Source organism: Chiloscyllium plagiosum, unplaced genomic scaffold (genome assembly GCF_037043375.1).
Source record: "Chiloscyllium plagiosum isolate Xiang-an unplaced genomic scaffold, Cpla_swu_hap1 HiC_scaffold_4, whole genome shotgun sequence".
NCBI classification, from domain to species: domain Eukaryota; kingdom Metazoa; phylum Chordata; class Chondrichthyes; order Orectolobiformes; family Hemiscylliidae; genus Chiloscyllium; species Chiloscyllium plagiosum.
This window is the reverse complement of record NW_028270142.1, coordinates 148,241,279-148,254,508: the sequence shown is the minus strand read 5'-3', so window position 1 is coordinate 148,254,508 and position 13,230 is coordinate 148,241,279. Positions and strand designations below refer to the sequence as shown.

General features: G+C 45.5%; 1 protein-coding gene across 11 annotated transcripts in view; it reads right to left on the bottom strand.

Moving 5' to 3' along the window:
* Positions 1-13,230, bottom strand: part of LOC122548789 (anion exchange protein 2-like) — a 229,234-nt gene that overhangs the window by 31,071 nt on the left and 184,933 nt on the right. For 9 of the 11 annotated variants that reach the window (XM_043687558.2, XM_087986778.1, XM_087986776.1 and 6 more), the window contains 5 exons: positions 8,519-8,569; positions 7,879-8,063; positions 3,428-3,644; positions 3,071-3,277; positions 880-1,028 (listed from right to left, as the gene is read on the bottom strand). In XM_043687558.2, the coding sequence (XP_043543493.1) occupies positions 880-1,028; positions 3,071-3,277; positions 3,428-3,644; positions 7,879-8,063; positions 8,519-8,569 (809 nt within the window). The remainder of the gene's footprint in view (positions 1-879; positions 1,029-3,070; positions 3,278-3,427; positions 3,645-7,878; positions 8,064-8,518; positions 8,570-13,230) is intronic. The other 2 variants (XM_043687561.2, XM_087986779.1) reach the window with 1 other exon arrangement.

Here is a 13,230-nt window from a genome sequence, read left to right as displayed (position 1 = left end):
CTCATCATTAAGGTTTCTCATTCCTGGAATCATTCTTGTAAATCACTTTTGCACTGTCTTCAATTCACATTTTCCCATAAGGTGACATCCAGAACTGTATACAACACTCCAACGGAGGTACAACAAGTGCCCTGTACAAGTTCATTATCACTCCTTGCTCTTATACACGATAGCTGTCGAGTATAGCTGAGGACACTGTGTGCTTTATTAACAGCTCTCTCCACCTGTTGATTCCAGAATGCCAGACTGATATTCTGAGGAGATGGATTCAAATCTCAACGTGGTGGATGGCGAAATTTTAGTTCAATAAAATCTTGAATAAATGGCTTGCCTAATAGCGACCATGTAACCATTACCAATTGTGATAAAAACCCATTGATCACTAATGTCTTTTAGAGAAGAAAATCTTTCTTTCTTACCTGGCCTGGACTATGTGTGACTCCAGACACAGCAATGTGACTGACCCTTCACAAGAGCAGGAGAGATATGGGAATACCACCGGCTACATTTTCCCTCCAGGCTAGTGGGCAGCTAGGGATTGGGAATAATTGCTGGCCTAGCCAGTGACATTCACATTCCATGAATTAATTAAAATGTTATGGTTCCAATCTCCCTTTTAACTTACACATTCTTTCTACTTCTGTCAAAAGTCAGAAGTTCCAGTTCACCAGAGATTTCAGTCTCTCATCCAGCTCTGTCCAGCTGAGGGAGTGCTGTAGGTTTGAAAGGATAGCATTTCCAACAATGCTGCTTTGGTCAGTGTGAAACCAGGCTATGGATTCAAGCTCTAGCTGGAGCTAAACTGATTGCTGAGCAAGGTTAGAACAGCTGACTTTGTGCATAACATTTCCCAATTGGATCCAAGCCTGAAACACGCACCTTAAAGAAAGCTTCTTCAAAGACAAGCAATGGTCCAGAAAACCCAACGACCAGCAGTGGTTGCGCTCCCAACAAACCAAAGATCACCATTTGTATAGCCGTGGATATGATCAGCTCGGAAACACCAATCAAACCCATGGTCTTCTCCCCTGAAAAATAAACATCATTTACTTGGAAATCAGTCATCACCCACACCTGGGTAAATATTCCCCAGGACACCCATACACACCTGGGTAAATATTCCAGAGCACACCCACACCCACCCGGGTAAATATTCCAGAGCACACCGACACCCACCCGGGTAAATATTCCAGAGCACACCGACACCCACCCGGGTAAATATTCCAGAGCACACCGACACCCACCCGGGTAAATATTCCCCAGCACACCCACACACACCCGGTTAAATATTCCAGAGCACACCCACACACACCCGGGTAAATATTCCAGAGCACACCGACACCCACCCGGGTAAATATTCCCCAGCACACCCACACACACCCGGGTAAATATTCCAGAGCACACCGACACCCACCCGGGTAAATATTCCCCAGCACACCCACACACACCCGGGTAAATATTCCAGAGCACACCGACACCCACCCAGGTAAATATTCCCCAGGACACCCATACACACCTGGGTAAATATTCCCCAGCACACCCACACACACCCGGGTAAATATTCCAGAGCACACCGACACCCACCCGGGTAAATATTCCCCAGCACACCCACACACACCCGGTTAAATATTCCAGAGCACACCCACACCCGGGTAAATATTCCACAGCACACCCACACCCACCCGGGTAAATATTCCCCAGCACACCCACACACTCCCAGGTAAATATTCCAGAGCACGCCCACACCCGGGTAAATATTCCCCAGCACACCCACCCGGGTAAATATTCCCCAGCACACCCACACCTACCCGGGTAAATATACCACAGCACACCCACCTGGGTAAATATTCCCCAGCACACCCACACCCACCTGGGTAAATATTCCAGAGCATGCCCACACCCGGGTAAATATTCCCCAGCACACCCACACCCACCCGGGTAAATATTCCACAGCACACTCACACACACCTGGGTAAATATTTCCCAGCACACCCACACCCACCCGGGTAAATATTTCACAGCAGACCCACAGCCACCCAGGTAAATATTCTGCAGCACACCCACAGCCATCCAGGTAAGTATTACAGACCCATTGAAAGCACTAAACTATTGTGCAAACCACACCCAGAGCACTGGATGAGCTTCCCTCCATCCATGCAATTGTTAAGGTCAGGATGGGCTCACAATGTGACACCTCTCTGGTTTTTCACCCAAACTGACCCCTGTGTGCGTGTCAGCAAAGACACTGACCACTGGCTGGCTGTCCTACAAAGGCATTATCACAACTAACCATCATTGTCTACTCATGCAATTGGAATAGATGATGGTGCTCTGTTTTCCATATAGAGTTGGAATGAATAAACTGCTTTGGGGTCTGTTGCATTCTCTAACAACAACATACTGTTTAGCTGCTGTGCAACATAACCTCCACAAAATATTGGCTGGTCTGTTCAGCCCTCCTTTATCCTTTCTTATTTGTTTTTCAGAACAACGCTAACAAGGTAATGTTTACTCAGAGTCTGGATTAGAGTGGTGCTGGAAAAGCACAGCAGGTCATGCAGCATTCAAGGAGCAGGAATTCCAGCACCACTCTAATCCACACTCTGGTTTCCAGCATCTGCAGTCCTTGTTTTTGCCAATGTTTACTCAGAGGCCATCGGTTGCTAACAACATAAGACAGTGTGAAAGTTAGTGCGCACAGGCCAAATGAAATAAATAAATGAAATACCAAACTTTCAGTATTAACATGTTGCAATTTATAAGATTTGCAGTTTGCAGAATGGTTGGTAAGATTTTTTAAAAATAGATATTTGGCTGAACATGGGCATCAATTGCAAGGCACGCAGATGTTGCTGATCCCTAACTGTCCTTCAGAGGGCGCTGGAGAGCTGCAATCTTGAACCATCGAACTGTTTCTTTCATTGCAACGATTACACTTCATTTAATTAGCTGCCAGACCCTTTGAGACATCCTGAGATTGTGAAAGGCACTACAGAAACTCAGGTTTTTTTTCCCCAGGGCCTCCATTCACAAACCATTCAGTCCAGATGACAGAAGTAAAGTTTCTTACCGAGTAACCCTCCAAAGGTGATGGCTGGTGAGAGGCAAGCAAAGTAAATGAAGATGATGGCAGCCATACACTGAGGGTTCAGAGCATCCTTGAAGTCGCTGACGTATTTAGGGTACCTCCGGCGTGCGTCTCTGATAACCCCCCCAAAAGGTTTCCCTGACCGCCTGAGGGGGTCTTCCTCTTCCAGCTTCTTTGGTTTCAGCAGAGCTGGAAGGAATAAGGGGCCAGATTAGTAAAACTAGAGTGTGGAAAACTCAGCTCAGAGGAGGACCTGATGATGGCTCCCCATTCAAATCTCTGTACCCACTCAGCAGGCTGTGGTTTAACAGCGCACACCCGGATTCCCTGGCTGCCTACCTCGCTCCTCCTGACTCTTGATCTCCTTGAACAGCACCTTGTCCTCTTTCGCCTGCCTTTTCTTTAACATCTTGCGCTGGAACTGAGCAACAGACAGCAGCAACTCCTCCCCAGGAACATCGGAGGGAGGAATAACAATACTGCTGTCCAGGAACTCATTGATCGCACTCAACAAGTCATTTCGATCATCTGCCTGGTAAGCAGCCCGATGGAAATTCTGTAAGACAAAAGGAGAGTACAGCTCACTGAAAGGAGGACTGTGGAAGAGAACAGTGAGGCATAAAAACAAGAACAGAAACAGGAATAGGCCATTCGGCCCCTCAAGCCTGCTCCACCTTTCAATAAGTCCATGACTGACCTGAATGTAACTTCAAACCCATACTCCCACTTCCCTTTGATAATCTTACATACACCCCATTGCTTAACAAGAATCTAGCCAGCTCTGCCTTAACTACATTCAAGGACTTTGCTTCCACTACTGTTTCAAGACAACAGTTCTCACGACTCTCAGAAAACGTTTTGCCTGATCTCGGTTTTAAAAAGCCAACCCCTTAAACAGTGAGTGGAACAGAAGAGGGGGAGAATGAGAGTGAAAGGGGGTAAATGCTAGATTATGGCACTGTCAACAACCTTTTCAAAGATTTTACTGATGACTGAGAGTAAACTGATTGGTAATTGGCTGAGTTGGATTTTCTTGCTTTTTGTGGGCAGGACATGTCTGAACAATTTTCCACATTGTTGGGTAAATACCAGTTTGTTGCTGTACTGCATTATCTGGGTCTCTGGAGTACTTAACAGTCGTACAACGTGGAATCACACTTTTAGGTCAAACTTGTCCATGCCAACCAGATATCCTAAATTAATCCAATTCCATTTGCCAGCATTTGGCCCACATCTCTCTAAACCTTTTCTAGTCATGTACCCATCCAGATGCCTTTTAAATTGTGTAATTGTACCAGCTTCCACCACTTCCTCTGGCAGGGCAGTTCATTCCATACACACATCACCCTCCACATGAAAAGGTTGCCCGAGGTCCCTTCTAAATTGTTTTCCTCTCACCTTAAACCTAAGCCCTCTAGTTCTGGGCATTTACCCTATTCATGCCCTTCATGATTTCATAAACCTCTATAAGGTCCCCCCTCAGCCTCCAATGGCCCAGGGAAAATAGCCTAGTCTATTCAACCTTCCGATATAGCTCAAACCCTCCAACCCTGGCAACATCCTTGAAAGGATTCAGAAAAAATTTGTAAGTTTAACAACATCTTTCCGATAACAGCGAGATCAGAATCAAATGCAGTATCCCGAAACTGGCCTAACTAATGTCCTGTGGAGCTGCAACTATACTCAATGCTCTGACCAATAAAGGCAAGTGTACCAAACGCCTTCTTCACTATCCTGTCTACCTATGACTCAGCTTTCATGGACCTATGAAGCTGCACTCCAAGGTGTTTCTGTTCAGCAACACTCCCAGGACCCTACCATTAAGTGATAAGAACACTACGCTATCACTTCCATTTTCATGTTAATAAGAAATCATGTACAATAATGTGAAGTTGAACTCCTGTATCTCAGTAACATTCCCACTGTGCTAGTATTCCTCATGACAGATTTATGATGCATTTCCAGCTGTGAGCCATTTTCTTTTGATCTGGTACATGTTTAGGATTGGTAGTACTTACTGGTCCTTTCAGATTTCGAAGGGCTAGTAAATCCTGACCTTATTTCTCTCCAAGAAGCGGAGGCAATTAAGCCAAGTGTTTTTTGGTCCCTGCACTAAGAATTCAGGGATTGCAAGTTAGCTGTGCTTACGCAAGGGGAATATCTCCTGCCCATGCAAACTCTGAAGTCATGGCTGAGTACTTTATAACGATGGGGTAATTTGGATAAACTGGGGTTACTGTCCTTGGAGCAAAGGGAAATCGAGGGCTGTGCTGGTGAGAAAGAAACTTACTCAGTGGGTGGCAATGATACAGAATGAGCTGTCGACAAGGAAGCCAGAGACAATGAATGATTTCAAAAGACAACTGGGTGGGAAACAAACTTGCAAGAATATGGGATTATAGCACAGGAATGGGACTAACTGACTAACTGTAGAGTGGGCCATCATAGTTTTGAGAGACCAAATGGCCTCCTTTTATGCCATTAAGACTCTGCGTTACATTTGCACATGCAGCATTAGGTCTCAGAGTCTGTAATTATTTAATATGAGAGATACCTTTAAGAGCAGCTCTGATTTCAGTCACTGAATGATGCTTTTCTTTTGCAAGCCATGTATTGCCAAAATTACGGACTTTATCTATGAGCAAACATTTTATTTAAGGCAAAGGCTGGCAAATTATTAAATGCAGCAATACTACTTTTCAAAAAGCTATTCCAGCAGTGATTACAAGATGCCTGGAGTGACAAGTAGGCATTTTCCCCCCAGTAAATAGTTTGAAGATGTAAAGAAGGACTTAAAATACGTAAAAAGTAAAACCTGTAACACCATGTGGGACTTGAAACAATAACCCTGTGAATTTGAGTCCTATTATCAAACAAATGAGTGAGGTGGAATATGTAGAAACCCCTATATTTGGTTAACTTTCTCAATAATAAGACAGTAGATTCACAATGGCATGGTGATGTGAAAGCCAAGGGTCAAAATCCTCCCATCATTTTAATGTCAGTAAATGAGTCTCCTTAAACAGCAACTGCTGGAACTGTGTAGAAAGGTGTCATATATGCCAGTGGCAGGTTATTATTCTTAATGTTGTTGTACCAGTGCCATAATGTTGAGGATTCAAATTCCAGCAGGTCACATTATATTCAATGTCTAAAAAGAACACCATCAAAGTGGGAGGATTCTGGTCAAAACTGAATTAGACCATGTCTTTGAGGGAAGGGGACCATCACGATGTGCACCTACTCCACTCAGTATGACTGCTCTCTCACCCAGGTTTCCCAGTATCATACCAAGCCAAATTGATAAAGAGTTCTTCTATACTCGGAATGATCATCGTGTGGTATAAATTTATCAGACAGGATGTACATGTATTTGCAAAGGCAAGGACTGATTAGGGATAGTCAACATGGCTTTGTGCGTGGGAAATCATGTCACACAAACTTGATTGAGTTTTTTGAGGAAGTAACAAAGAGGATTAATGTGGGCAGAGTGGCAGACGTGATCGATATGGGCTTCAGTAAGGTGTTCAACAAGGTTCTCCATGGGAGACGGGTTAGCAAGGTTAGATCTGATGGAATACAAGGAGAACTAGCCAATTGGATACAGAACTGGCTCAAAGGTAGAAGACAGACGGTAGTGGTGGAGGGTTGTTTTTCAGACTGGAGGCCTGTGACCAGTGGAGTGCCACAAGGATCGGTGCTGGGTCCTCTACTTTTCGTCATATTTATAAATGATTTGGATGTGAACATAAGAGATATAGTTAGTAAGTTTGCAGATGACACCAAAATTGGAGGTGTAGTGGACAGCGAAGAAGGGTACCTCAGATTACAACGGGATCTTGATCAGATGGGCCAATGGGCTGAGAAGTGGCAGATGGAGTTTAATTCAGATAAATGCGAGGTGCTGCCTTTTGGGAAAGCAAATCTTAGCAGGACTTATACACTTAATGGTAAGGTCCTAGAGAGTGTTGTTGAACAAAGAGACCTTTGAGTGCAGGTTCACAGCTCCTTGAAAGTGGAGTCGCAGATAGATAGGGTAGTGAAGAGGGGTTTGGTATGCTTTCTTTTATTGGTCAGAGTATTGAGTACCGACTTGGGAGGTCATGTTGTGGCTGTACAGGACATTGGTTCGGCCACTGTTGGAATACTGCGTGCAGTTCTGGTCTCCTTCCTATTGGAAAGATGTTGTGAAACTTGAAAGGGTTCAGAAAAGATTTACAAGGATGTTGCCAGGGTTGGAGGATTTGAGCTACAGGGAGAGGCTGAACAGGCTGATGCTGTTTTCCCTGGAGCGTCGGAGGCTGAGGGGTGACCTTATAGAACTTTCCAAAATTATGGATAGGATAAACAGACAAAGTCTTTTCCCTGGGTTGGGGGAGTCCAGAACTAGAGGGCATAGGTTTAGGGTGAGAGGTGAAAGATATAAAAGGGACCTAAGGGGCAATATTTTCATGCAGAGGGTAATGCATGTATGGAATGAGGCTGGTACAATTGCAACATTTAAAAGGCACCTGGAAGAGTATATGAATAGGAAGGGTTTGGAGGGATATGGGCCGGGTGCTGGCAGGTGGGACTAGATTGGGTTGGGATATCTGGTTAGCATGGACGGGTTGGACCGAAGGGTCTGCTTCCATGCTGTACATCTCTATGACTCTAAGCATATAGGACAGAAATAGGCCACTCAGCCAAACTGCTCCATGCAGTGTTTACATTTCAGGCATGACTCAAAGCAGGTGAGTGCCCTCAGGCCTCAATCAGGTACATTTTCCAGGACGGATTCACACCATTACCTTGTCTGACATCAGAGTGGAGATAGAGCGTCCAATCTCATGGTAGTCCATGTTACTTGTGCTTGGTCCCAACAGGATGAAGAGGAACCGGACAGGGACAGGAACCTCCAGCACTGACTCCAGCTCTACTGCCGTCTTTAAGCGGACGTATGCCATGGTCGGATGGTTCAGGAACTCAACACAGCCTGAAGGGAAACAAAAGGTAACAATCTCACCATCACAATGTGCCTCAAAAGATGGAGAATAAAAATGCACATTGGGAAACTTGTTCAATACAAAGTAATTGTCTCTGAATTGTCACATCAAAATGTCTCAAAGTATACAAAACATTAATTAGATTCAGAGCACACCCTACTCTGCAGAGTTCCTATTGAACACTCCCAGGACAGTTATTTCATGGGGGTAGATACAGAATAAACCTCTTGTACACTGTTCCCAGCAAATTCTCCTTGGACAGCTACAGCACTGGGTTAAACACAGTGTAAAGCTTCCTCTACACTGTCCCCAAACACACCCAGATCAAGTACAACACAGGTTAGTTACATGGTTAAGCTTCCTCGACACTGCCCCATTAAATACTTCCAAAACAGGTACAGCATGGGGTTAGATACAGAGTAAAGATGATAGTCTCGGTACAAACCAAACATATTCTCAGGAGGAAGAAAGGTGGGAGATTCAAAGCTAGTGCACCCTGGATGATAAAGAAAATAAAGATTAACATTAAACAGAAAAAGGTTTCTGAGGAACATCAGAAATTCAGTAGAACACCAGGAACATGATAAAAGGTGCTATACGAGTAAAGAAAAGCATAAAAGATTAGCAAGTAATCTAAAAACAACCCATCGGCCTTTGAAATAACTCCAGAGGCCGGTTTCCTGTCACTGAGTTACCCTTTATTTCCACGTGGAGAGTCCTTGTTACTGATCCAACTCCCTCAGAGCCAGCTCTCAGAGGGAGCAGGGTGTCTGACACTCTTGTTTATATCTGTCAGCCAGGGCTCCCTGATTGGACCAGGTTAATAGCCCCATTCAGCGAACTCATATTCTATAAGGTCCACCTGGCTGACCTTGATACAATCTCTGCATCCCTTCCCCTCTGAGTGCAGGGATGTAGGCTTGTTCTTTCTTTTGAAGCCTCTCCTGGGGCGTTTTTGCACTGGGTCTAGTTCCATGACTCAGTCTTAGACACAGGCGGTGTGTACCGGACCTTAGCCAGCCGCTTGCAACCAGAGAATCTCAGAAGAAATTCATTCTCTTCCACACGCAGTAAAGGCATTGAGGCATTCCTGGCTGTTCCGAGGGGCTGGGTATGTTTCACTCCAGCCTCTTTTGCAAGTTTGCAGCTTTCATATGCTCCACGTTTGTTCAGGATCACCTCACCTACCCAAATTTTATACGTCACTGGATCTGACCTACCATTGACCATGACTTTACCCATGCAGGGCCATTTCTGTGGTTTTGGCACCAAACCTTGTCTCCTGAAGTAAGCTGCCTCTCATACTTAGCAGAGTCTGGTATCTGACATAGGTGTTCCTGATGTTGTTTCACCCGCACCCCCAAGTTCAGGAAGATCAGATTTAACCTGGTACAGAATCTTCTCCCTATTAGAAACTCCGCCGGAGCTATCCCTGTAGGTGCACGTGGGTCCAATAACCAAATATGAACTGGGACAGTTTGGTATCGAGTGAAGCTGTGGGCTGCTTCTTTAAGGAGGAGAAAGTGAGGACTGCAGATGCTGGAGATCAGAGCTGAAAAATGTGTGCTGGAAAGCATTCCTGAATGAGCATTCCTGAAGTAGGGCTTATGCCAGAAATGTCGATTCTCCTGCTCCTTTGATGCTGCCTGACCTGCTGCGCTTTTCCAGCAACACATTTTTCGGCTGCTTCTTTAAGCCTGCCTTCAAAGTTTGGCCCGCTCTTTCTGCTAAACTATCGGACAATCGGTGGTATGGAGTTGTTTGTATATGCTGACTGCCATTCAACTTGAGGAAATATGGGCAGCACGGTGGTTCAGTGGTTAGCACTGCTGCCTCACAGCACCAGGGACCTGGGTTCAATTCCCACCTCGGGCAACTATCTGGGGAGTTTGCACATTCTCCCTGTGTCTGCATGGGTTTCCTCCGGGTGCTCTGGTTTCTAAAGACGTGCAAGTTAGGTGAATTGGCCATGCTAAATTGCCCGTAGTATTAGGTGCATTAGTCAGGGGTAAATGTAGGGGAATGGGTCTGGGTAGGTTACTCTTCGGAGGATTGGTGTGGACTTGTTGGGCCGAAGGGCCTGTTTCCATACTGTAGGGAATCTAATCTAATCTAAAAAAAATCCTTGATTATCCGAACATCAATTATGCGAATTCTGGATTATCCGAATGAGATCTCAAGGTCCCGTAAAAACGCTATCCGTTATCTGAACAATCCGTTATGCAAACGAAGTACTCCCTGCCCATCTCGTTCGGATAGTCGAGATTGTTCTGTACTTGAATTCCCTGCTGGTAAATGATGGCCTAGTCTGTGACCAACACTTCCAGGAGCCCATATATTGCAAAAGATGCTCACAATTCTTGGACCAAGGCTGAAATGAGGTCAGGAACTGGCAGAACACGAACTGGGCATCAGTCAGCAGGTTGTTCCTTGGCAAGCGCTGCTCTGTGCACATCACCTTACAAATGATCGAGAGTAGACTGATGGGGTGGTAATAGACCAGACTGGTATTACATTGCATGTTCAAGACATACCTGGGCAATTTTCCACATTGTCAGAAGGATGCCAGAGTACTAGCTATACTCAAGCTGTTTTTAAAAAAAAATTCATGGTACGAGGGCGTTGCTGGCTAGACCAGCATTTATTGCCCAGCCATAAGTAAGTTCGGTGTGGGCCTACAGACATAGGTAGGCCAGATCAGGTAAGGACATTAGTGAACCAGATGGGTTTGTCCAACAATTGACAATGGATTAATGGTCTCATTTCATTAGACTCTTGGTTCCAGACTTTTGTTGAATTTAAGTTCCACTATCTGCCACGGTAGGATTCAAATCCAGGTCCCCAAAACTTTAACTAGGTCTTTGGGATTAACAGGAAACGGACCCCACCACCAAGGATATATTTCCCTCCCCTCCCCTATCAGCATTCCGTAAAGACCACTCCCTCTGTGACTCCCTCGTCAGATCCACACCCCCCACCAACCCAACCGCCACTCCCGGCACCTTCCCCTGTAACCGCAGGAGGTGCATGACTTGCGCCCACACCTCCCCCCTCACCTCCCTCCAAGGCCCTAAAGGAAACTTCCATATCCGCCACAGATTCACCTGCACCTCTACACACATCATCTATTGCATCCTCTGCACCCGATGTGGCCTCCTCTATATTGGGGAGACAGGCCGACTACTTGCGGAGCGTTTCAGAGAACACCTCTGGGACACCCGGACCAACCAACCCAACCACCCTGTGGCTCAACACTTCAACTCCCCCTCCCACTCCACCAAGGATATGCAGGTCTTTGGACTCCTCCATCGCCAGACCATAACAACACGATGGTTGGAGGAAGAGCGCCTCATCTCCTACCTAGGAACCCTCCAACCACAAGGGATGAACTCGGATTTCACCAGTTTCCTCATTTCCCCTCCCCCCACCTTGTCCCAGTCAAATCCATCGAATTCAGCACCACCTTCCTAACCTGCAACCTTCTTCCTGACCTCTCCGCCCCCATCCCAGTCTGACCTATCACCCTCACCTTGACCTCTTTCCACCTATCACATTTCTGATGCCCCTCCCCCAAGTCCCTCCTCCCTATCTTTTATCTTAGCCTGCTGGACAAACTTTCCTCATTCCTGAAGAAGGGCTTATGCCCGAAACGTCGATTCTCCTGTTCCCTGGATGCTGCCAGACCTGCTGCGCTTTTCCAGCAACACATTTTCAGCTTTGGGATTAACAGCCGAGCAATAATACCACTAGGCTGTTACCTCCCCTCCCCCAGCTGGGTAGGCGCACAGCTCATCCCACAGTTCTCGGGCTGTGAGAATTACATTGCTCCAGTTTTCTGACATCATTTACCTCGAGCTTGGTAACTTGGGCCTATGTGATCCTATTTCACACAATCCTTTCATTTATTTTCATCCTGTCCCATCTTCTCTGAACCACCTTACTGTGTACTATTTCCATCTGCTTCTTCAGTGAAGACTGATCTACATGACTCAGTCAATAGCTCACTCAAACCCTTTGCCTCCACAAAATGTTTTCTTCTTCTGTCCTTAATCAGTCACACCATTCCATTAATTATTTGATTTGAATATACTTGGAAAAGACTGTAGTGATTGTAATGAAGTCAACCAGGTGGACCTCACAGAATCTGAGTTCCCTGATTGGGGCTGTAAATCTGGTCCAACTGGGGAGCCCTGGTCGACAGATAAACAGGAGGGTCAGAGGTTCTGTTCACTCTGAGAGCTGGATTAGTATCAAGGACTCTCTACATGTAAAGGGTCACTCGGTGAAAGGAAACCTGCCTCTGAGGAGTTATTTCCGACAAGAGAAGAAAAATTCGCTCCTTAAGAATTTTGCTTGCAACAGTCCTCTGTGAGTTGGGAGAGCAATTCTGGCATCATGCTGTTAGTTGGGAAGCTTGACTCGTTCAATCCTGCTGTTGAAGACTGGGGTCAGTATGTAGAAAGAATGTGTTATTTTCCCTGGGCAAATGACATTGGGGCAGAAGAAATGCAACGAGTAATTCTGACAGCTTGCGGACCCACAGCTTTTTCAGTCATTAGGAGCCTGACATTTCCTGATTCACTAAATACTAAAATCTTTCAACAGTTGACAGATTTAGTTAAGAAATATTGTGACCCCAAGCCTCCTCCAATTCTGAGATACTGTTGTCTTTACTTGGCAATTCAAGAACCAGGGGAATCTATATTAGGATTGTTGACAAGGTTCAGATGACTGGTTTAACTCTTAATGAGATGCGGACAGATTGTTTGGAGTGTGAGATTAATGATATAAGCATGCAAAAGCAACTACAAGCTGAAGCCCAACTGGACTTTAAACTGACACTACAACTGGCTTTATCATTGGAAAATTCAGCAAGTGGACTATATAAGTTGTAGAGTATTCCGACAGAAGTGGATACCATCACCAGTCCAACTGAGCTTGGGGAACACCACTTGAGTGAAGGCAATTACATAGCCTCACTCAGGACATATCCTGAACAGAGGTGGTCTAGGTCAGCCCACAGTAAAACCCCAAACCAAAGCCAAGCCTCAGACAAAGGGTTAAAATTTTCTTCAGGATCCATGCGGACAAGCGATTGTAGATACTGCTGGTATGCGGACTCAAGACTGCAAAAGGGACCTATTAGACCAGAGTAAG